Source organism: Sylvia atricapilla, chromosome 26, assembly GCF_009819655.1.
Source record: "Sylvia atricapilla isolate bSylAtr1 chromosome 26, bSylAtr1.pri, whole genome shotgun sequence".
Lineage (NCBI taxonomy): Eukaryota > Metazoa > Chordata > Aves > Passeriformes > Sylviidae > Sylvia > Sylvia atricapilla.
This window is the reverse complement of record NC_089165.1, coordinates 4,159,334-4,184,237: the sequence shown is the minus strand read 5'-3', so window position 1 is coordinate 4,184,237 and position 24,904 is coordinate 4,159,334. Positions and strand designations below refer to the sequence as shown.

The 24,904-nt window shown below is 53.7% G+C and overlaps 1 protein-coding gene across 1 annotated transcript in view; it reads right to left on the bottom strand.

The window, feature by feature from the left end:
* The window catches only part of LOC136371960 (fibrillin-2-like), a 79,070-nt gene that overhangs the window by 32,120 nt on the left and 22,046 nt on the right, over nucleotides 1-24,904 (bottom strand). Inside the window, 15 exon segments of the mRNA XM_066336359.1 lie at nucleotides 1,081-1,206; nucleotides 1,786-1,911; nucleotides 3,696-3,749; nucleotides 4,648-4,923; nucleotides 5,880-6,002; nucleotides 6,866-6,991; nucleotides 7,585-7,704; nucleotides 9,354-9,419; nucleotides 9,422-9,496; nucleotides 10,323-10,523; nucleotides 11,710-11,858; nucleotides 13,645-13,648; nucleotides 16,298-16,423; nucleotides 20,920-21,045; nucleotides 22,464-22,661. Coding sequence (XP_066192456.1) covers nucleotides 1,081-1,206; nucleotides 1,786-1,911; nucleotides 3,696-3,749; nucleotides 4,648-4,923; nucleotides 5,880-6,002; nucleotides 6,866-6,991; nucleotides 7,585-7,704; nucleotides 9,354-9,419; nucleotides 9,422-9,496; nucleotides 10,323-10,523; nucleotides 11,710-11,858; nucleotides 13,645-13,648; nucleotides 16,298-16,423; nucleotides 20,920-21,045; nucleotides 22,464-22,661 — 1,896 coding nt within the window.

The window sequence follows — 24,904 nt, the reverse complement described above, 5'->3', positions numbered from 1 at the left end:
GCCTTGGGGGACACAGAGTGGAGCAGGTGAGAGCACGCAGCGTGAAGAACGGTGGGTTTAAACTGGGGTTCTTTGCGTTGTTTTAAGTGTAATAGTGAAATTTTAAATGTGGTACTATATTTGATGTGGTAATATGTTTAGTGTTTAAACGTTTAAATATATTAGGTATAAAGATATAAAGTATGTACTATAGAAATATGTTGTGATATAATCATGTGGTATAGAACAAAAAAATCCTATATCATTTAATGATGTTATATACTATATATAGTACGTCATATAAATAAAATATGTTATGTTATAGTATATATATTATACAGAATCTATGATGCACTATAAAATGTATTATATATCATATATGCTATATCACATATCATATATTTTATTATATGCAATATAATATATATATAATCTATTATATGGTATATATTATATACAATATAATATACCATTTATATATATTATATTATACATACAATAATACATATTATGTAATAATATAATATAGAATGTAAGAAATACTACATGATATATGATATAAACAATAAATTATAAACTATATAAAAATTCCCTATAAATATAGAAACTATAAGCAGAAACATGTAATACAGGCACCTCCAGTAACAATGTTAAAAAAATACAAGATTTAAAAAAATTCTTTGGATTGAGGGCGGTGGGGGCACTTGTTTTCCAAGTGCCACTTCTCAGACATTTGAGGCCTCTGTGCACAGGAAACCAATCCTTCCCCTCCAAATCACAGCCTTGCAACCCAATTCCCCAAACCCTGCAATTTTGGTCAGGCCTCAAGCTCAGATTTTGTGGCCCTGGAGGAAACGGCTCCGGTTTCCAGGCTCAGATGTTTTGGGGTCAGGTGTCCGAGTGCTTTGAACCCGGTGTGAAATACCACTAAAAACCACGGGGGAAAAGCCCTAAAAAATGATACAAACCCCGCAGGAGGCCAAAGGTGTGGCTGTAGCAGCGCAGAGCAGCGGGGCGGGAGGGCAGCAGGGATTTCCAGCCCCAGGCAGCGGCTCAGGCTGTGGGGTTTTGGGGTTTTTTAATGGCCCCTGGCCCCGTTACCTTCGCAGGTGTCGGTCTCGGTGCGGAACACGAAGCCCTTGGGGCAGGTGCAGGTGTAGCTGCCGGGGGTGTTCCTGCACAGCCCGTTGTCACACAGCAGCCGGTTGACGCTGCACTCGTCCACGTCTGGGGACAGACCGTGACATCCGTCAGCTGCTTTGGGCTGGGAAGGGTTAATCCCACCCCACGCACCTTCACGGGACCCACGGGATGGTTAAACCAACCCCACAGGGCACCCCAACAATCCCAGCGTGTCCCAGAGCCTTGTCCCAGCGCTCCTGGAGCTCTGGCTGTGCCCATTCCCTTGGGAATTCACCCTCGAGGGGAGGAACCTTCTCCTGCTCTCCATCCCGACCCCTGACACAGCTCCAGCCCTTCCCTGCCTCCTGCCGCTGCTCCCAGAGCAGAAATCCGAGCTGCCCCAGCTCTTTTCCCTCACAAGGAACTCACAGAGTCTCCCCTGCCCTCCTGAGAGGTGCCCAACCCCTGCCCAGGGGCGAGCGGGAAACGAATTCCTTGTTTTCCTTCCTCTACTCAACCCTCCTTATCTCAACCCACAAAGTTCCACCTTCCACCCTTCCCATTCTGCCCGACTGCTGGGGAGGATTTGGGTGGTGCTGGAGGGGACCAGGCGCTGCAGCAGCTCCTGGAGGTGCCAGGCAGCCCCCTGCACCCCAAAAAGTGCCAGGGCAGGCCGTGACTCACCCACGCAGTTCTTGCCCGTGGGGTCGGACTCGTAGCCCAGGTTGCAGATGCAGCGGTAGCTGCCCCGCAGGTTCTCACACATCCCGTTGGGGCAGATGTCGGGGTTCAGGGCGCACTCGTTGATGTCTGGCGGGGAAAAGGAGGCCCCTGAGGTGCAGCCTCAGAGACCTCAGAGACAGAGACCTCCCACCTGCTGGCTCTTCGCTGCAGGAACTGTGGAGCCCCACCGTGGTTTGGGTTGGGAGGGACCTGAAAGCTCAACTGGTTCCATTTCCACCCTTCCAGGCTGCCCCAAGCCCTGTCCAGCCTGGCTTTGGACACGTCCAGGGATGTGCTTCTCCCTGCCCTGACCAGCCTGAGGCTCTGAGCTCAGCAGCAGAGAGCTGGATCAGCGGCTGGGAGAAGCCCAGTTTTATGTCAGAGGCTCTCAGGTCTTTGTGTCTCATCCCAGAGTTTTTATCCCAGTGCTGAGCTCAGGCCCTTTGCTTATCCCTGGACTGAGCTCGGAGTGACCCTGAAGGGTGGCAGCGGGTGGGCACTGTCCCTTCCCTGCAGCGTTGTCCCTTCCTCTGCTCCTCGGGGGCCAGGGCAGAGATTTCACCCCCAGGCTGTGCTGGCACCAATGGGTCCCCGCAGTGCCAGATGGCCACGGCTGCCCACGCACTGCTGGCCTTTGTCCCCACGCTCCTGGAGCTCCAGCCAGGGAAAGGCAGCCTGGAGAACTCAGAGCATCCAGGGAAATACAGCCTGGAGAACTCAGAGCATCCAGGGAAATACAGCCTGGAGAGCTCAGAACATCCAGACACAGCCTGGAGAGCTCTGAACACCAAAACACAGCCTGGAGAGCTCTGAGCATCCAGGGAAATACAGCCTGGAGAGCTCTGAGCATCCAAACACAGCCTGGAGAGCTCAGAACATCCAGGGAAATACAGCCTGGAGAGCTCAGAACATCCAGACACAGCCTGGAGAGCTGTGAGCATCCAGAGAAACAGCCTGGAGAGCTCTGAGCATCCAGGGAAAGGCAGCCTGGAGAGCTCTGAGCATCCAAACACAGCCTGGAGAGCTGTGAGTGCAGCCCGGAGAGCTGTGAGTGCAGCCTGGAGAGCTGTGAGTGCAGCCCGGCTCCAGGCAGGGCTGGGATGACCAGAGCTTGGCCTTGCTGGAAGGAGTCTGTCCGTTCCCATGGGACTGGCCCTGGCCAGGACACGGAGCCCTGGCTGGGAGCCCGAGGAGCCACCGGGGCTTTTCCTTTGGCTCCTTCCCATGTGCAAGGCTCGGCCAGGCCCTGCCCGGCTGCTCTGTGCTCTCCCTGCGGATCCAGGCACTGCCCAGGGCTGGCACTGCCACCTCCCGGAACTCGGAATGGCCCTTGGCAGCCCGTTTGTCACCTCCCTGTGCCCGGGACAGCCCGAGGGGGAGCTGGAGAGCACAGGAGGGGAACACCGGGAGGGTCCCACTGCTGGTGGCCACCCTGGCAGGGAGCAGAGCCCAGCCTGGCCCGGGACAGCTCCCACGGATCCGTCCCTGCTCCAGAAACAGCAGCTCAGGGTGTGCCCGGGGAATCCTGAGCATCCCTGGGGGATCCTGAACATCCCGGGGGGATCCTGAACATCCCTGGGGAATCCTGCACATCCCGGGGGAATCCTGCACATCCCGGGGGAATCCTGCAGGTCCCTGGGGGATCCTGAACATCCCTGGGGAATCCTGAACATCCCTGGGGGATCCTGAGCATCCCTGGGGGATCTGAACATCCCTTGGGAATTCTGCACATCCCGGGGGAATCCTGCACATCCCTTGGGAATCCTGCACGTCCCTGGGGAACCCTGAATGCACATGTCCCAGGGGGATCCTGCACATCCCAGTGGAATCCTGCACGTCCCTGGGGGATCCCTGGCGGATCCTGCACCCACCTCTGCCGTCAGCCGTGATCCCGATGCCGCTGCTGCAGAGCGCCTGGAACTCCGCTGGGGACAGAGCAGAGGCGTGAGCGGGGCAGGACCTTCCCCGCGGGGACACTCCCCGAGCCCGGTGTCCCAGCCCACCCGGGGGACTTTGTGCTCACACCACACAACCGCAGCTGACCCCAGACACCCCCAACCCATCCCCGTGCCCGGGAGCGTTGTCCAAACCCTCCCCGAGCTCTCCCAGCCCCGGTGCTGTGACACTTGGTGCATTTTAATGCTGAGACTCCCACCTCAAACATCCCAGCACCACATTTGGGCACCCACTCCCCGTTTTTTGGCTCCTTGGCATCCTTTTCTTCGTTCCTACAGCTCTCCAAACCATCCCAGTGACCCACCAGCACATCCCTGCCCACGCAGGGCTGGGCTCACCGGAGTTCCTAGCTGGGCACGGCTCCCCAAAGCACCACATTTGGGCACCCACTCCTCGTTTTTTGGCTGCCTGGAGTCCTTTTCCCCATTCCCACAGTTCTCCAGACTGCCCAAACCACCCCAGGAGACCCCTGAGCACCTTCCCTGCCCAGCCTGGCACAGCCAGGAATGGACTGCCCGGAGTTCTTGGCCGGGCAGGACTGGCAGAGCTCCCCAAAGCACCAGATTTAATATAATATACTATATTACATGCACTTTTTGGCTCCCTGGCACCTCTTTTCCCATTCCTACGACTCTCCAAACCATCCCAGTGACCCACCAGCACATCCCTGCCCACCCAGGAATGGACTCCCTGGAGTTCTTGGCCGGGCAGGACTGGCAGCACTCCCCAAAGCACCAGATTTAATATGATATTTTATATAATACACTATATTACATGCACTTTTTGGCTCCCTGGCAGCCCTTTGCCCATCCCTACACCTCTCCAGGCCACCCCAGCACACCCCTGCCCACGCAGGGCTGGGCTCACCGGAGTTCTTGGCCGGGCAGGGCTGGCAGGGCTCCCCGAAGCCGTGGTCGGGGTTGGCGCAGCAGCACTCGGATTTGGTGACGGCGCCGGGGAAGGGGCGGGCGCAGGAGCCCTTTTTGATGCCCCCGTAGCAGGTGCTGCGCATGTGGGTGTCCACACACACCCGGCCGTCCACGCCGATGGCCAGACCCCCCAGGCACTCGCAGCGGAACGAGCCCTCGGTGTTGATGCACCAGCCGTTCATGCAGATCCCGGGGGTCTCGCACTCGTCGATGTCTGGGGACGGGGCGGGGACGGGAGAGGGGTGAGCTCGGGGGCAGGGACACACGGGGAGAGGGGTGGGGACATGAGGAGAGAGGGGTGGGACACACGGGGAGAGGGGTGGGACATGAGGAAGAGGGGTGGGACACACGGGGACAGGGTTGGGACACACGGGGAGAGGGTTGGGATAAATGGGGACAGGGTTGGGATATGAGGAGAGGGTTGGGATACATGGGGAGAGGGGATGGGGATACATGGAGAAAGAGTTGGGACACACGGGGAGAGGGCTGGGATACAGGGAGAGGGTTGGGATAAATGGAGAGGGGACTGGGACATGAGGAGAGGGGGACGCATGGAGAAAGGGTTGGGACACACGGGGACAGGGCTGGGATACAGGCAGAGGGGACTGGGACATGAGGAGAGAGGGTTGGATACCTGGGAGAGGGCTGGGATGCACAGAGCGGGGTCAGGACATGGCAGAGAGAGTCTCAGGACAAGGGACAAGGCTCAGGACACACGGACAGAGACTCAGGACACACGGACAGGACTCAGGACACACAGACAGGGGCTCAGGGCGGGAGAACATTTCCCCTTTCCCCCATTCCCTCACAAAGGGACAATTCCCAGCGGCAGAGCAGGAGCTGCCCGGCCACATCGCGGGATTTCTCGGCTCTTGGGGATTTCTCAGCTCCCAGGATTTCTCAGCTCCCGGGATTTCTCAGCTCCCGGGATTTCTCAGCTCCCCAAGATTTCTCAGCTCCGGGGATTTCTCAGCTCCCCGGGATTTCTCAGCTCCGAGGATTTCTCAGCTCCCCGGGATTTCTCAGCTCCCGGGATTTCTCAGCTCCCCGGGATTTCTGAGCTCCCGGGATTTCTCAGCTCCCGGGATTTCTGAGCTCCTGGCGCCCCGAGGGAACGCGGGCAGGGCTGGGCTGGGGCCGGGAGGATCCCTGCCGGGATTATCCGCTCACCCACAGCAGTAGCGCCCGTTGGGGGCCAGCACGAAGCCGGGTTGCAGATGCACTTGAAGCTCCCGTCCTCGTTGATGGCACATCCCGTTGAGGACATGTTGGTGGTGGCACACTCGTCGTGGTCTGGGGAACACAGAGCTGCAGCAAGAGCCTCTCCCCGTGCCCCCAAACCCACCCTGTGCCCCCAGGGTGACATTTCCCTGCTCCTGCCGCATCCTCGGTGCTCCGGCTGGTCCCCTGCAGCCCAAACCCTGCCGGGAACACCTCGTGTCCTTGGGGGATGTCCCAGCTCCATTCCTGTCAGAGTCTGTCCGAGGATGTGATTTGCTCATGACCATCTCCAATGACTGAGGACTGAGACCCCAGACTCTGAAAGGAGCCCTGGCCTGGCTGAGGTGGAACGTTTGCCAAGTCTTGGAGGACTGAGATGCATCTCCATGAGAACGGAGTGCAGGAACAATGGAACTGGTCACAGTGGACTGAGCCAAGGCTGCTTGCCCAAACTGGTCTGTCCATACCAGAGTACGGCACGTACGTGTTGAGCTTGTCCCTGAGCACCCAGCCTCAATATGGGTGCCCCGGCTTTGGCTCTGTGCCCCTCATTTTGCCTTAACACAGGTGGCTCCTGCTTTGGCTCTGTGCCCCTCGCTTTGGTCCCCACCTTGACCAACCTATAAAAACCCTGGAGACCCTCATTCATTTTCACTGATCACCACTGGAGAAGATCGTGTCTGTGGGCATCTCGGCCTCGAGGATCGTCCCTCCACGTTAGTAGCTATAATCCCCTTCCCTCTTCTCCATCTTTCTCACTATTCTTTATTTCTCTCCCCACTACCACATTGGTGGCACTAAATAACGCTGCATTTCTCACTGAGTAACTGAATTTAAGTCCCCGCTGTGTCTTTGAGCTCTGAGATCCTTAAAACGAACCATCAGGTCTCCTGCTTATGTTTGGGGACCCCGACAACGGCCCACAGGAGCCTCACCCACGCAGTTCTTGCCGTCGGGGGTGATCTCGAAGCCGGCGTTGCAGATGCACTGGAAGCTGCCGTCGGTGTTGACGCAGCGCCCGTTCCTGCACATCACCCCGTTCATGATGCACTCGTCGATGTCTGCAGGGAAACGCCCCGAAAAGTGGGAGCAGGGAGAGACCAGGAGCGGCCCCCGGTTTAATGTTCATTTCCGGTTTAATGTCAATTTCTTGATTTCTGGTGAGAAAATCTCTGTTTTGCTCCGACGTGGGAATTCACCCCCAGAAATCCACCAGAGAATCGGACTCGTTTCACTTTGCCAGGCAGTTTTGGAAGCCTCTTCATCAGGGAGGGAGAAAATAGATTCCAAAGCTTGGAAGTGCCGTGGAAATCTGCCTTTGCCTGGCTGCTGCCACGGTGGAGCTTTCCCTTCCCATCCCTTGTTTTTGGCAGTGCCTCATCCTGCACTCACACCAATCCTGGCCCAGAACCCAAATTTATTTATCAAATAAAGTTCTCCCGACAGAATCCTGTCCTTGGGGAGGACTCCGCAGGTCCCTCCATTGCCACCAGAAAAAATTTCAAGGCAAAAGCAAGCGGAGGAACTTCTCCTGGGCAGATCCCACCCCAAACCCCGCGGTGCTGGCGACTCCTGGCTGCATTTCACCCCTACAACCCTCCGGTGGTGCCAGGGGCTCTGCTGACCCCCCCAAAAAAGAGGGGACAGCCCTTACCAATGCAGGCCTGCTTGGTGGGCGTGCTCTGGAAGCCCTCGTGGCACTTGCAGTGGTAGGAGCCCGGGGTGTTGACGCAGTCGCCGTGGACGCAGGGGCTGCTGGAGCACTCGTCCACATCTGCACAGGGGAAAAAAAGTAATTCCCCATCTGTGAGGGGACTTGTATAACCTGAATAACTTCAGGCATCCTCTACTACCAGCCAAACTGTTTGTAGGTGAGAAGACAGCCGCAGTCTCGTGTGTCAGAGCTCGTCAGAGATGGCCAGGCTGCAGGAACAACAACAGGTCTGACAATAACGAGCAGAGCCTGGGCAAGTGTCTGCAAAGAAATGCGGAACTCCGAGAGAAGACACAGAGCGTGGTGAGGGCGAGGAGGTGCCCTGAAGGACGTGTGTCTGTGTGATGGACAAATGACCCAGCCAACCGAGACACTCCTGATGTGTGAACAGCAGCGCCAAAACTGTCACTGCGCCTTGGTGTAAACACGAAATGTTCACATATAAATAACTATATATATATTATGTGCGTGTGTATTTAGATATAAATGTTTACACATAAATCAATATACATATAAGTGTGTATATATTTATTTATATATAAATGTTTACATATCAATGAATAGAAATGTATATATATTTACATATAAATAAATATATATATACTATAAGTGTGTGTGTATTTAGATATAAATGTTTACACATAAATAAATATACATATGACTGTATATATGTATATTTATTTTATTTATATAAATGTTTACATATAAATAAATATAGACATAAGTGTGTGTATATGTATATCTATTTTATATATAAATGTTTACATATAAATAAATATAAATGTACATATTTATATATAAATAACATATACATATAAGTATGTGCATATGTATATTTTTATATTAAAGTGTTTACATATAATAAAATATAATGTATATTTTATATATACAATGTTTACGTATAAATAAATATAAATGTGTATATAGATTTTATATAATGTTGCCTATCAATAAATACACACATAAGTATTACACACTTTCCGCCTTCTGAAGTCGGAGTCTGGGTCGCTGTGTGTTGGGAAAAGATGGGACAGGAAAAGCTTATAAATATGATTCCTTGGCAAGAGGTTCTAAAAATATAAACCTGTGAGTGAAATAGAATGAAAGCCATTGAGATGTGATCATGGCAGGGGAGAATGTGATCATCCGGAGGACGGGTGGGGTGACAGCAAACGAAGGGACACCAAGGCACCCAAGGGTGTAGCCCACCAAGGTATCAGGGGGTAAGAAAATGGCCTTTAGAGTCCAGAACACAGAATGATCCAGTAACAGAGCAGTCCAGTCCCCACAGGCTTTGTGCAGAGTCTGTAGGGTTTGTATCTCGGCCTGTTGGCCGCTGTAAATCAGAATATCCAACCCCAAAGCAGATAAAATGTGTTGTAACAGGGATCTCCCTCTCTTGCCTGCCCTCTCTCAGCTCTTACCCTCTCTTACTCCTCTTACCTTTTATCTCTCTTGCCGTCACCCCTCTTACCCTCTGCCTCTTTCTCTCTCTCTCCTTGGGACATCCCTTCACCCCTTGAGGCTGGTGGCTGGAGGCAAAGCCCTTTCACCCACAACCCTTACATAAACCAGGTGAAAACCCACAACCCTACACCAAAACCAGGTGAAAACCCACAAACCCTGTACACCAAAACCTCGCGTTCCTCGAGTGTCTCAGCTCTCCCTGGGACACGAAACAGGCTCAGAGGAGCTCTGGGGGCACTCACCGATGCACTCCCCTCTGACGTCCTGCTTGTAGCCCATGTTGCACTCGCAGCGGTAGCTGGACGGGTGGGGATGCAGCGCCCGTTCAGGCACAGGTTGGTGAAGTGTTTGCAGATGTCGATGGTCTGGTTCAGCGTGGCCCGTCCTGCGGGGCACAGGGAGGGTCGGGGTGAAGGGTTGGGGGAGCCCCGGGGTGTCCCAGGGTGGTGACAGTTCCTGGGGGGCACAGGGTGGGGTTTGGGGAGCCCTCGGGTGCTCTAGGACTCAGAGTGGCAATTCCTGGGGGCGTAGAGAGGGTCACAGAGCCCTTGGGTTCAGGGGGGTGGCAGTTCTGGGGGACACAGGGAAGATTGGGTGCCTTTGGGTGTCCCAGGGCGGTGGCAGTTCTGGGGGGGCACAGGAAGAGGGTTGGGGAGCCCATTCAGATGCCCCAGGACTCAGGGTGGTGGCAGGATGGTGGCAGTTCTGGGGGGCACAGGGTGGGGTTTGGGGAGCCCTGGGATGTCCCTAGGGTGGTGGCAGTTCCTGGGGGACACAAGGGGAGGTTGGGGAGTCCTTGGGTGTCCCCAGGGTGGGTGGCAGTTCTGGGGGCCACATGGTTGGGGAGCCCTGGGGTGTCCCCAGGGTGGTGACAGTTCTGGGGACACAGGGAGCGTTGGGGAGCCCTGGGGTGTACCCAGGGTGGTGACAGTTCTGGGGGCCACAGGGTTGGGGAGCCCTGGGATGTCCCAGGAGCTCTCAGGGGTGTGTCAGAGGCTCCCAAGGTGAGGAGGACAGGACCAAACTGGTGACAGGAAAGCTCCGTTCCTATTCGAAACTTTTGGGAACCCATTTGGGAATCAGGGAGCCCTTCCCTGGCCGGGTCCGTGTGCGGGTGACACGACCCCAAACCGGGACATCCCGCGGGTCCACCAGCCCCGGGGGACCCGCCCCGGGCTGGGCAGCTCGGGAACACGGCAGAAATGAATTACCGATGCTGGAGCTGCCGGGGCCCATCCCGGGCAGCCCCGGGATCCCGCCCTGCCCGTTGGCCCCGTTGGGCCCGATCCCGCCGGGTCCGTTCAGCCCCGGCCCCACGCCGTTGGGCCCGAATCCGGGCCCAATTCCTGGGAAGTTCCCGGGGAAGTTTGGCACCACCGGCAGCCCCTCGATGCAGAGCCTGCGGTACTCGTCTGAAACAAAACCAAACCGGGCATCTTCAGCAGCCGCGGCTGGATGCCGCCGTGGGGAGCGGAGGGAACGGGGATAGGAAATGATGGGAATGGGGCAGAGGGACCAGGAGGGATTGAACATCCCACGGCACCACGGGCCACAGCTTGCCAGGGGGCTGGGAGAGGATTTTTTGGGATTTTTTTTACATTTTTGGGGGATTTGTAAACTTTTTTTTGGATTTTTTAACATTTTTTGGGACCGAGGGATCCCTCCAGGCAGGGCAGGGCGGCATGTGGCTCCATCCCTGCCTGGGCTCACCCTCCTCGGCCCCAGGGGAGGTCCAGCCCCGCGGGACCAAGGACAGGGGCAGGAGGCAGCACCGGGAGCAATCCTCACCTGGGCTCAGCTTCAGGTGAGGAGCAGCAGCCCCAGGGGACATGGTTGGGTTTTCCCCAGGTGACAAAGGGTGGACCAGAGCTGCGCCAGGGGAGGGTTTGGTTGGGTATCAGGGAAAAAATTCCTCATGGGAATGGCTGGGAAAGGACCCCCTCCCAAACTGGGTTTGAAAGCCACGGGGAGGTGGCACCTGGGGACAGGGTTTGGTTGGACACCAGGGAAAAGAATTCCTCATGGGAATGTTTTTGCAAGGAGTCCCCATCCCAAATGGGGTTAAATGCGGCACTTGGGGACAGGGTTTGGTTGGACATCAGGGGAAAAAAAATCTCACGGAAACGGTTGGAAAGGAATCCCCAAATGGGGTTTTAAAGCCGCGGGGATTTGGCACTTGGGGAGATTTTCCAGCCTCATTTTACAACAGCCACAGTTTTTTAGGCTGCTGGGGTTTGGGGCACACTGGGTTTTTGGGGCGCACCGCTGGGTTTTTGGGCGCACTGGATTTTGGGGTTTGTGGTGCACTTCAGGGTTTTGGGGTTTGGGGCACACCGCTGGGGTTTGGGGCGCACCGCTGGGTTTTGGGGTCCAGTGCGGCTTTTGGGGTGCGGTGGGTTTTGGGACACACTGGGTTTTGGGGTTTGGGGCGCACTGGGTTTTGGGGTTCGGGGTGCATTGCTGGGTTTTGGGGCACACTGGGGTTTGGGGTCCAGTGCTGGGTTTTGGGGTACACCGCTGGGTTTTGGGGCGCACTGGGGTTGGGGTCCAGTGCTGGGTTTGGGTTTTGGGGCGCACTGGGTTTTGGGGCGCACTCACCCGAGCCCCGCACGGGGCACATCTCGGGGGTCTGGCCGATGGCCCAGCAGCGGCCCGAGTCACAGCAGCACTGCATCCTGCTGGCCTGGCCCGGGACGTCACCGGCACAGCGGCCACCCAGCAGCGCCGAGAAACACGTGCCCAGGCGGCTGGTCTGCGGGGACAGGGACAGCACGGGGACAGGGAGGGGACAGGAACAGGGACAGCATGGGGACAGGGATGGGACAGGACAGCACGGGATGGGACAGGGACAGCACGGGGGACAGGGATGGGGACAGCACGGGGACAGGGATGGGACAGCACGGGGATGGGACAGGGACAGCACGGGGACAGGGACATCATGGGGACACCATGGGGACAGGGGACAGGGACACGTGGGGACAGCACGGGGACAAGGAGAGGGATAGGGACAGGGATGGGACATCACGGGGACAGAGCAGGGACAGGGATGGGGACAGGACAGGAACACAGGGACAGGGAGACAGGGACAGGGAGACAGGGATGGGGACAGGGACAGGGATGGGCCAGGAACAGGAACACAGGGACAGGAGAGGGACAGAAGGGAGAGGGGCGGGGACAGGGATAGGACAGGGAGAGGAGAGGGACAGGGACGGGACAGGAACAGGACGGACAGGGACACAGGGACAGGAGAGGGTCGGAGAGAGGGACAGGGAGGAAAACAGGAACAGGAGAGGGACAAGGAGATGGAGAGGGACAGGAACACAGGGATGGGACAGGGATGGGACAGGGACAAGAAGACACACGGTCACAACGTGCCGCCCTCTCAGGCGTGTCCCGAGGGGTGTCTCACCCATTCCCGATGGGATCTCTCCTCCGTCCCCTCTCCCCCGGAGCCTCCCCGGCGCCGCTGGGACGGTGGCTCCTGGCCAAAGCCCAGGGCACCGAGGGGCTCTCACATCCACCTGGCGCCAGGAAAACCTGGGGCCGTCCCTCCTTCCTCTCCCACCTTGGGGCTTTTTCTCAAGTCAATTAATGAGGGGGAAAGTTTCCCGGGCTGCGGCTGCCACTTCCCGGGAATTTAATTGGAATTAATGGCCCGGGGCTGTTTGATCTGCGGGCTGTGGGTGCCAGCACAGCTCGGGGACCCGCAGGGGACAGTGACCCCGGCTCAAACCCTGCCTCGGGCCCTGCTCAGGGCTGCTTTGGGCAGAATTGCCCCTTTCAGGAAACTTTATCCACTGAAAACAGCGGCAGGGAGGAAGCCAGGCTCAGGGCAGGGGATTTAAAGCAGGGATCGAATTCGGAGCTGGATCAGCCCCTAATCCTGGGGAAGGGGAGGAGGAGCCCTGGAGGGGGGTTTTTGGGTCCCGGTTCGCACAAAATCCCAGGAAAGGAGAAAATGCTGCAGGAGAGAGGGGAGGGGAAATTCCAGATGGGATTAGAGCGAGCTCCGAGGTGGGGACTGAGCCCGGGGGGTGCCAAGGGAGGGGACAGGAGCGAGGGGACAGGAGCCATCCAGCCTGGACCCGGGGGCTGCAGCCATCCCATGGGCTGTGTCCTGACCCAGGAGCAGCAGGAGAAATCCCCCAGCACAGAAAATCCCCCAAAAGTGGGCTGGGAGGGCTCCCTGCACCTCCCTGGGTGGGCTCTGAGCTCCTTCCCAGCCCATTCCACCCACCCCACAACCCTCACGTTTTCCTTTTCCCCTTGCTCAAACCGAAGTGGGATCAAAAAAAAAGAAAAAACCCCTCAGTGAAACCCTCCCAAGCCCCTCTGAGCCCAGGGCTCTGCCAGCCTCAGCAAAAACCAGAATTTGGAGGTTCTGAATCTGCTGATGCTGCTCGAGGAGAGGCACAGCCCAAACCCTCCAGAGCTTTGCTGCACTCTCAGGGAAAAAAATAAAATTAAAAAAGCTCCAAAAGGCCAGTGCAGGGGAGGTGAGTGACAGAGAGGGGAGGAATGAACACCATGTGCACGTCTGGGAAGGCACTGAAAGGTCATTTTTCTTCATTTGAAAATCGTTCTTTGCAGCTGCTCTGGAGGAGAAGAGGAACCCTTTGGGCCAAGGAAAGTCCACAGAGTTCCTCCAGCTGCTGGAGCAGCTTCTCGTGCTGCCTCGAGTTTTAATTCCGTGTGTTTCAGGTTCTGGGGTGCCCAGGGGAGCAGCTCTGAGCTCACAGTCGGTGTCACTCAGCTCTGCACACAGCAGGGACACAAAATAAATCCCTGTTCTGATGAAGACCAGGACAACTTTGAGCCCCAAAGCACAAACGAGGGTGGGCTGGAGCAGGGACAAGGACGGGGCCTCACAGCCTGGGGCTGGAATGGGACAATTCAGCCCCAAAGTGCCAATGGAGCAAAGTTATAAAAGTGTCAGACCCCGTAACCTGGGGTCCATTTTGTGCCCATTCATGCCCATTTTTGTGCCCATTTTATGCCCATTTTGTGCCCATTTTGTGCCCATTTTGGATCCATTTTCTGCCCCTTCTATGCCCATTTGGGTCCATTTTGTGCCCATTTTGGATCCATTCTGTGCCCATTCTGTGCCCATTCTGTGCCCACTTGGCTGTAGCCCTGCCCAGGCTCTTGTCCTGCCCAAGGCGTACCTTTAAGGCTTTTTAATAATTCTCCCCTTTATTCTCCAGCTCTGTGCAGCCTGTTCCAGCTCAGCCTTCCCAAGGCATCAGTTTTGGTGGCCCAGGTGGGACTGAGGCTCCCAAAATCGAGTGACAGCACTAAGATTGTAAAGGCGCGGCTTTGAACAGAACCGTGTGATACCAAAGCTGGAAATTTCGATTTTAAACTTTGATTTTATGTTTTTTTTCCTCCTGGGACAGGCGCTGAGAGCAGCTCCTGGCCCTGGGGATCAGCTCCAGCTCTGGGTGCTGCTGCTCCAGCTGCAGAAACTACGGGAGGTTCTTGCAGTGCCATTAAAAAAAATAAATTAAATTTGAGTTTTCTTTGCAGGGAACGGATCAAATGCTCCCAAACCTCCTCACAGAGGCGCTGTGGTCACCCCCAGGGTGACAATCTCTCTTCTCCTGCTTCTACCTGTGATTTAAAAGATTATTTATCCACCTTTCATTTCCCCAGCTGCTCCCTGGATGGAAACCTGGCGCCCCAAACCCTCCAAACAAACCCCGAGACCAGCCTCGAGCAGAACTGGCAAAATTCTGGGTGCCAGGGCAGCCCCAGGCAGCAGGAGCCGTGGGTTTGGCCAAAATAAACCCAAAAAAGGAGCTCGGGAGAGGCTTGCAGCGCCCAGAGCCAGTTCAGGTGGAGTCAGAGTCCACTGCAGCTAAAATCAGCTCGGGGCTATTTTTAAATCTGGGCTTTCTAATTTTATTTATTTTCGTTCCTTGAAGCTCTTGGTTTCAAGGAAAGCGGGGGAATGTCCACATGACTCATCCCGGGGCTGTCACACCCCTCCGGGCTCGTGGGCTGGGAAACAGCAGGAAAAAATTCCATTCCCATTAAAATCTATCAGTTTCCCAAACACGAGGATTTGGGCTTTACTTTTTACTCACGCTTCACAACTTTTTCAACTTTTTTTTTTTTTTTTCCTCCGGAGCTAAACATTTAATCCTGCTCCAGGATCCGGGCTAGAATAGAATTTGTAGCTGATTTTTTTTTTAATTATTTTATAATTTTTTTTTCTGGATTCTTTTGCACAGAAATCTGCACTTGACACTTTGCACGGTGAATTCCTCTCCCAAATCTCCCCATCCTCATCTCCTGAAGGCAAATGGACTTTAGACCAAGGTTTCAAACACCCCCCCAACCTTCCTCCTCCTCCTCTTCCTCGTGTCCTTGTCAACACAGAGACCCCCAGAGCCCAAATTCCGGAGACAGAAAAAATCTGGGATGGAGAAATTCTGGAGAGGGAGAAATTCTGGAATGGACAAATCCAGAGTGGGAGAAATTCCTGGATGGGGAAATTCAGAGAGGGAGAAATTCTGGACAAATTCCGAAGGTGGGAGAGTTCTGGGATGGACAAATTTTGAGAGGGAGAGAAATTTGGGGATGGACAAATTCTGGAGGGAGAAATCCTGGAACAGGTAAATTCCGGCGAGGGAGAAATTCCTGGATGGGGACATTCCAGAGAGGGAGAAATTATGGACAAATTCTGGAGGAGGAGAAATTCTGGAATAGACAAAATATCCAGAGAGGGAGAAATTCTGGACAAATTCCAAAGGGGAGAAGTCCTGGGATGGACAAATTCTGGAATAGGTAAATTCCGGAGAGGTGGAAATTCCTGGATGGGGAAACTCCAGAGAGGGGGAAATTTGGACAAATTCTGGAGTGGGGGAGAAAATTTTGGGATGGACAGATTCTGGAGGGAGAAATCCTGGAACAGGTAACATTCCGGAGAGGGAGAAATTCCTGGATGGGGAAAATTCCAGAGAACGAAAAATTCCGGAATAAACAAAACCAGTGAGGAGAAACTCTAAACAAAATTCCGAAAAAAAGGGATAACTTCTGGGGATGAAAATTCCAGAGACAGAGCGATAAAGAGCAGAGGAGCAGCCGCCACCTGGAGAAACGCGCACTTCCCACCCATCCGTGGCTCACCCCGGGGACACTCCCAGCCCCGTCCCTTCCCCAAATCCCGTTTTCCCGTCCTCACCGAGGCAGCGGGAGCCGTCGGCGCTGCTGGCGAAGCCGCGGGGGCAGGAGCACACGTAGCTGCCCACGGTGTTGGTGCAGTCGCCGCCGTCGCACACGCCGGGGACGGTCCCGCACTCGTCCACGTCTGCAGGGGACACAAAATTCGGAGCTGCTGCAGAGCCCGGGTCGGCTTTTGGGTTTCTTTTTTTTTTTTTTTTTTTTTTTTTTTTTTTTTTGTTAGATGTCACTTCTAAACCATTCCTTTTTTTTTTTTTTTCCCTCTCTCAAATCCTTCTCCTCACAGTTTCCCAATTTCTCAGCTTCCGTTTCCAAGTCGGAGCTGCTGCAGAGCTCAGGTCGGTTTTTTTGTTTTTTGTTTTTTTCTTTTAATTTTATTTGGTTTTTTGGGGGTTTTTTTTTTGTTGTTTTTGGTTTTTGTTTTTGTTTGTTTGGGTTTTTTTTGGGGTTTTTGGGGGTTTTTTTGGTTTTTTTCTGGTTTTCTTTTTTGTTTTGGTTTGGTTTTGTGGGGTTTTTTTTGGTTTTTTTTTTTTTTGGTTTTTTTTTTTTTTTTGGTGGTTTTTTTTTTGTTTTTTTTTTTTTTTTTTTTTGTTTCCCTCAAATCCTTCTCCTCACCAATTTCCCAATTTTCTCAGCTTCCATTTCCAAGTCGGAGCTGCTGCAGAGGGATCGGAGGGAGCAGTGAAGAGGAATCTTTGCTGACGGATCCCGTGTTTTCTGTGGATTTTGGGGCGCTCTCACCTTCCCTTCACACCCCAACCCCAAACCTTTCCCTGCGGGGACACCTGGGGGTTAATCCGGGAGCAGGGAATTAGGGGCAGTTCCTAATTACGCTTTAATTCCAGCCTGGAAATTCCCTGCGCTGAATGGGGACAATTCAGGATTTGGTGTCCTGGTGACATTTTGGACCATCCAAAGGAAAAGAGGAGAGCTTTGGAACGCCAGGGTTTGTTCCCTCTGGCAGAATATCCTGGAGAGGCCAAAAATGGGCGAATCCTGCACACAGCTCCCTGGGACATCCCACTCCCTTTCCTGGTGTCTCTCGGGGGGTTTTTATTTCTCTCCTATCGCCCTGGACGGGGTTTGGATGCAGGACACATCCCTTTGGGAATCCTGGATGAGGCCCTGGCGTTACCTCACCGACAGCACAGCTCAGCCTTTGTCCCGCAGCAGGAAAGGGCTGTTAAACAGCGAAATTCTTGGCAGAGAAAGGCTGGAATTACGGCAGGAAAAGCTTGGTCCAGGCAGTGATTTCCCCCCCAAATCCACGCCACGGAATCCTTCCCTCCGGCGCCGTTTTTTCCGGTTGCTTCCAGGATAATTTAAAAAGGCCACGAGTCTCCTCTTGGCTGTGATTTATGGACTCTGGAGCAGCGGGATGTGTCCCAGTCCGGCTTTGATCTTCCTTCTCTTCGCTTCCCACCAGGAATTTTCTTGTGTCCTCAACAGTTTTTCCTCCCGCCGCGTTCAGGGCTCAGCTGGATCCAGTGCTGCCCTTCTCATTCCCATAAAACCTCGACAGATCCTGCTTTTTTCCCTTTTTTTCCAGCCCTAATCCAGGCGTGGGATGGGTTCATTCATCCCTAACCTGGCAATTCCTGCCTTTTTTTTTTTTTTTTTTTTTTTTTTTTTTTCAACCCAAATTTAATTTTTGGCTCTTCCCGAGCCAAAAAAACCCCTAAATCCTGATCTGTCCCCTCCCTAAACCCACCATTTCCCTGTTTCCCAGCCTGCTGGGATCCCCGAGGAAGGGAACAGCAGTGCCAGGAATTCTCCGGAGCTGCTGGGACACAATGGACAATGGGATGACTTTGGAATTGTCCCATCCATCGGGGACGAGCCTGGAGCGGAGCAACTCGGAGGAGGTTCAGCTCCAAACCCGGGCTGGACTGAGAGGAAAAGGATTTGGGTTTTTCCTGCTGGAGCTGAGGATCCATCCAGGGAATATCGAGGGGCCTCCGTTACCAGTGTGGAATATCTCGGCTCGGAAAAGAGTCTTGATCCTCCGGAACCGAATTCCAGGTGTCAGGAGATGAGGAACTGTTCTCTCTGTTCTCCCCCCAGGACACGGCTGGGGCGATTCTGGCACGGCGTTAATGAGGGGACATGGCTAATGAGGGGACATCGCTAATGAGGGGACATCGCTAATGAATCCGCGGGCTCTGACCTCCAGCACAACCCCAGCTGTTGACTTCCCACCAGGAATTCCCCCTGGAAAAACCGGGGAGAATCTCCCAGCGAGGTTAAATCCAGGTTTGGGTGGGGAATCCGAAAACGGGAGGGAAGCAGAGAATTCCCCTCCTTTGCCCAAAACTCGACAAGGGAATTCCTGCCGGGCTGGGGTTCGGAGCTGGAGCACACCTGGATAACAAATCCATCCCCTGGCCGGGCTTCCATCACCCCCCCGGCCTCAGCACTTCACAGGGCACAGATTTTGGCACTTTCAGCAGGAATGTGGAGCTCAGGAATTCGACGCTCCATCTCCCGGATCAAATTCCTGATGGATCAAAAGGGCCCAGGAAACTCGGAGATTTTTTTTTTTCAGGGAACTCGGGGCCCAAAATCTTCTCGTGAGGATTCTCCTTCTTGTGAAATCTTCCCCAAAGAAGATTTCTTTAGGAATCTCAAAGGATTTAGGGAATTCTTTAGGGAATCCCAAAGGTGATTCCTCTTCCCTGGGATCCTCCTCCTCAACCTTCTGGTGGCCCTGTGGGGACGTGGAGGTGACAGAGCTGGGAAAGGAGCCCCCGAAACCCTCCTGGCTGTCATTCCCACATCCCAAGGGAAGCTCCTCCTGGGCTGGTGCTGACCCCAGGGATGCAGCAGCCCCTGGGAATGTTGGAATTATCGTTTTTCCCGGGCAGGGCAGGCGAAGGGAGCTGCTGGTGGCTGTTTGTGGCCGCTTTTCCCGGCGCTGGGGGAAGCGGGAGGCCCCTCTCCCATCTGCAGGACAGCTCCAGACAATGGATTCGGGTGGATTTGGCACGGAGGAGATTCCAGCCCAACCAGTTTCAGATGTGCTCCTCTCCCCAGGCGGCGTGGGAGAGGCAGGAGCAGCTCCCTCCTGCTCCCCAGGAAATTCCTGGGATTTCATTGGATTCGGGGAGCTGATCCTTCACCTGACACACACCCCAAAAAAAAAAAAAAGGGGGTTTGGATGCTCCAAAAGCAGTCCTGGGGTGTGGGAGCCGTGCAGGAATTCTGTCAGGGGCTTAGAGGAAGTCTCCTGGAGCCCTGCCCAGGAAGATGCTCAGCCCCAGATGTTTCCTGGGGATGAAGGAATGTCCCTCCCCCAGCAGGGATTGACCCCTGCAGCTCCTGCCTCAATCTGGGAAAGATTTCCTGAGGGGCTGAACCCCCGGGCTGGGTTGGGGGGAGCCTCAGGATCATCTCATCCCGAGCCCAGGGGCTCCAGAGCTCTCCCTGAGCTCCCACAGCCTCTTCCCCTTCTCACCCCAATTAAACCCTCACAGCCCTAATGAGAACCTCGGAATTAAAAGTGGAGTTCTCAAGGCTCGAGGAGACTCAGGAGGCGGCAGAACCCTGAGCTGAGCTCAAACCCTGCAGAGATCCCTCCTGTGCTCTTAAACACCCTGAAAAACACCAAACCCTCTGTGAACAAACCAAACCACTTCCTTCTGCCTTGAGGGGGGATCAGGCAAAGCTTATCCCTCATTTCCTGGCCTCTGGGAAGCAGATTAAAAACCCCCTTTATGGCAGGGCTGGCTGGGAAGGGGGATCCAGCCCGGAATGGGAGCTCTGTCCCATCTCTAAGTCAGAAAAAAACCAGGATTTAAATGCCCCAGGGAAAAAAATAGGATTAAATGCACCAGGGTCAGGATCCAGCCTGGAATGAAAGCTCTGTCCCATCTCTAAGTCAGAAAAAACAGGATTTAAATGCCCCAGGGAAAAAAAAAAACCAACCAGGATTTAAATGCCCCAGGAACACGATCCAGCCTGGAATGGGAGCTCTGTTCCATCTCTAACTCAGAAAAAAACCGGGATTTAAATGCCCCAGGGAGAAAAACCCAGATTTAAATGCCCCAGGGATAAAACCCAGGATTTTAATGCCCCAGGGGCAGGATCCAGCCTGGAATGAAAGCTCTGTTCCAGCTCTAACTCAGAAAAGAATCAGGATTTAAATGTCCCAGGGATAAAACCAGGATTTTAATGCCCCAGGGTCAGGATCCAGCCTGGAATGAAAGCTCTGTCCCACATCTAAGTCAGAAAAAAACAGGATTTAAATGTCCCAGGGAAAAAAAAATCCAGGCTTTAAATGCCCCAGAAAAAAAAAAAAAAAAAAAAAAAAAAAAAAACAAAACAAAACAAAAAAAAAAAACAGGATTTAAATGCCCCAGGGATAAAACCCAGATTTAAATGCCCCAGGGACAGGATGCAGAGCCTGGAATGGGAGCCCTGTCCCACCTCTACCTCAGAAAAAAACCAGGATTTAATGCCCCAGGGACAAAAGAAAACCCAGGATTTAATGTCCCAGGGACAAAAATAGGATTTAAATGCCCCAGGGACAGGATGCAGCCTGGAATGGGAGCCCTGTCCCACCTCTGCCTCAGAAAAAAGCCGGGCTGGGTGCCGCAGGGGCTCGGGGGCCGGAGCCTGCCTTACCTTCACACCTGTGGCTGCTCTCGCTCTGTTTGTGCCCGGCGGGACACTTGCACTCGTAGGATCCCACGGTGTTGATGCAATTCCCACCTTGGCAGAGGCCGGGGATGGCCTGGCACTCGTCCACATCTGCGGGAGGAGGAGGAGGAGGAGGAGGCTGTCAGTCTGATATTTCTGGGTCTGAGAGGGTTTTTAGCCTCCTGGCAGCTGCTGACTTTTTTTTTTTTTTTTTCCCACCCCCAAGGAAAAAATATTCCTCAAAAAAGCTCCTTCTCAAAACAATCCTGGCAAACGACTTTCCCCAAACAACTTTCCCCAAACAACTTTCCCAGGTGGTGTTTTGCTGTTTCTCTGGTTAACCAATGGCATTAGAAAAGTGTTGTTCCTATTCACCAACCACGTTAAATCTGTATGGGAACACCTTATAAAAGGCACTGAGAATCAGACAATAAAATCCTTTTTTCTGTGCTCTTTGCCCTTCTGAAATATTTTGGAGTCTCTCACCTTTCTGTCGTGGTGGTTTAGTATAAATGTGAAGTTTTGTTTTGTTTTGTTTTTTTTTTTTAAAAGAAGTTTTAGCATAAATTATAATTGACAGGTTGATAAATAGGAGTATTTCTACGCCTCTGGAAACACAATCCTGAATTACAAGTTCTAGTGACTTTTTTTTTTCGTCTTTTTCTTTTTTGTGGGCCACCAAAAAAAGGTAACACCAAATTAAAACTACAAACAGTAGTTTTGGGCTCTGCTCTAAGAATTCCCTGGTTTGGGGCAGTTTCAGGCTCCAATTCCAGCCTCATCTCCCAGCCCTCCCTACCCCGGAGCCGTTCGGGTCTCTGCCCTCCCCTGCCCATCATCTTCCTCCTCATCCTCCTCCTCCTCCCGGCTGACCATCCCTATCCACATTCTCCTCCTCATCTTCCTCATCCTCCTCCTTCTCCCAGCTGCCCCATCCCCATCCTCCTCCTCCTCATCCCATCTCCATCCTCTTCCTCATCCTCCTCCTCCTCATTCTGGCTGACCCATCCCCATCCTCTTCCTCCTCCCTATCCCCATCTTCCTCCTCCTCCCGGCTGCCCATTCCTTTCCCCATCCTCCTCCTCCTCCTCCTCATTCTGGCTGACCCATCCTCATCTTCCTCATCCTCCTCCTCCTCCTGGCTGCCTCATCATCCTCCTCCTCCCCATCCTCCTCCTCCTCATCCTCATCCCAGCTGACCCATCCTCCTCCTTTTCCCCATCCTCTTCCCCATCCTCCTCCTCCTCCCTATCCCCATCTTCCTCCTCCTCATCCTCCCGGCTGCCCATTCCTTTCCCCATCCTCCTCCTCCTCCTCCCCATTCCAACTGTCCCATCCTTATCTTCCTCATCCTCCTCCTCATACCGGTTGCCCATCCCTATCCCCATCCTCCTTCTCCTCCTCCTCCTCATCCTCATCCCAGCTGACCCATCCTCCTCCTTCTCCCCATCCTCTTCCTCCTCCTCCTCCTCCTCATTTTGCCTGACCCATCCCCATCCTCCTCCTCCTCCCGTCCCTCCGGGGCTGACCCTGGCAGGCTCCGGTGCGGATGTTGGGGATGAAGCCGCGGCGGCAGGGGTGTGGCTGTGCCGGGCACATCTCGCACGGGTGTCCCCAGGCGCGGCCGATGGTGGCACAGCACATGGTCTTGGTGCACACGATGCCGCTCAGCTGGCCCTGGCACATCTGGTTGTTCACCTGGCTGAAGCAAGGCCCCGTGCGGTAATCTGGGCAGGGAAAAGGGGACAAACCCAACGGTTAAATCCCGGGAATTGCTGGGGTTTTCCCTTCCCAGATCAGTGGGAAGTCCGAAAGGAAAAGCTGACGAATCCAGCCGCGGTTGAGGGGCTCTGAAAGGAGATGGAAAAACAAAATCAGGCGAAGAGGAGATTCCAGAGCTGCAGTTCCGCCCCTTCTGGGAATTCCAGGGATGAGAAAAGTGATGAGATGTCACCTCGGTGACAAAGATCCTTCCCTGGAAGTGCCCAAGGACGGAGCTTGGAGCGTCCTGGGATAGGGGAAGGTGCCCGAGGCAGGCGGTGGAATTCCAGGATTTTTCTGTTCCCTCCCATCCCAAACCAGTCTGGGACTCTGGGTTCTCAGACTCTGGGACTCTGGGATTCTGGAGTTCTCAGACTCTGAGATTCCCAGAGTCTGGAATTCTGGGACTCCCAGACTCCGGGATTCTGGAACTCTCAGACTCTAGAATTCCCATACTCTGGAATTCTGGAACTCTCAGACTCTGGGATTCTGGGATTCTGGAGTTCCCAGACTCTGGGATTCTGGGATTCTCAGACTCTGGGATTCTGGAACTCTCAGACTCTGGAATTCTCAGGTTCTGGAATTCCCAGACTCTGGGACTCTGGAATTCTCAGACTCTGGAATTCTCAGGTTCTGGAATTCCCAGACTCTGGGACTCTGGAATTCTCAGACTCTGGGATTCTCAGACTCTGGAATTCTCAGACTCTGGGACTCTGGGACTCTCAGACTCTAGAATTCCCATACTCTGGAATTCTCAGATTCTGAGACTCCGGATTTCCCAGACTCTGGAATTCTCAGATTCTGGAATTCCCAGACTCTGGGACTCTGCCTCGTGATTAATTTCCTCCCTTTACCTCTCAAACCTCTCCTGCCAATTTCAGCTTTAAGCCCCAGACGCTGCAGGAACAACCAGCGGGTTTCCCGTCCCCAATTAGGATCCTTCCCATCCCCTAAAGCCCCGAGGATTTTAACCCGATTTCTGCGGGGGTTTTTGCGCTCAGGAATGTGGGATTTGACCCTTGATGAGGGATATTGGCACAGCAGGAATCAAAATCCTTCCGTGGGATTTTTTTTTTTTTTTTTTTTTTCCTTCAGCTGGGTGGTGGCACAGAAGTGTTTGATCTGTGGCTGGGGGAAAAAAAAAAAAATTAAAAAAACCCTAAAAACAAGTTTGGAGCACGTCCTGGTGAGGCCAGAAAATTGCCCACGAGGTGTCTGAGCAGTCAGGTGTTGGTCAGGCAGCCGGAGCCCGGCTGAGCTGGGCTCAGGGAATTTCCAGGCTGGAATTAAAGCGTAATTAGGAACTGCCCCTAATTCCCTGCTCCCGGATTAACCCCCAGGTGTCCCCGCAGGGAAAGGTTTGGGGTTGGGGTGTGGAGGGAAGGTGAGAGCGCCCCAAAATCCACAGAAACACGGGATCCGTCAGCAAAGATTCCTCTTCACTGCTCCCTCCGATCCCTCTGCAGCAGCTCCGACTTGGAAATGGAAGCTGAGAAAATTGGGAAACTGTGAGGAGAAGGATTTGAGAGGGAAAAAAAACTAAAAAAAAAAAAAAAAAAAAGGAATGGTTTGGAAGTGACATCCAAAAAAAAAAAAAAAAAAAAAAAGGTGCCTTTTTTTGGGAATCTGACCAGAAACATGAACAATGGGGAGTTACCAAATAACGACCCCTTTTTTTTTTTCTTTTTTCTTTTTCTTTTTTCTTTTTCTTTTTTTTTTTTTTTTTTTTTTACCCGAATTTTACAAGTTCCCAGCCCAATCACTGAGGGGTGGACCCTCAAAAACCTCAAATTAAGAAACCAAAAACCCCAAAGTGATGCTCTGAACAGAGAGAAAAACGACTCAACCTTCCCCTCCCACCTCATCTCCCACCTCATCTCCCCCAGGCACCGCAGGAATTCCTGCAGAGGGATGATGGATGAGGGACTCTGAGGAAAAACACCCCCTTTTTTAAAGCCCATAATTGCCCAAAATAACTTTTCCTATGCAGATGACTCCTCTGGAGGGAACGAAGCCAAGGAAATCGCAGTCTGCGGAGCTCTGGCTGCCTCCCAGCCCCAGCTGGTGCTAATTTTAATGGGCAAATGATTAAAATTTTTTTTAATGAGGCACCGATGGAGTTTTATGAAGGAAATTGGGACGCTTAGGAGATGTCTGAAGCTTTTCCCAGTCTCCTGCACGGGATCCGTGTTCCAGGAATCCTGCTGCA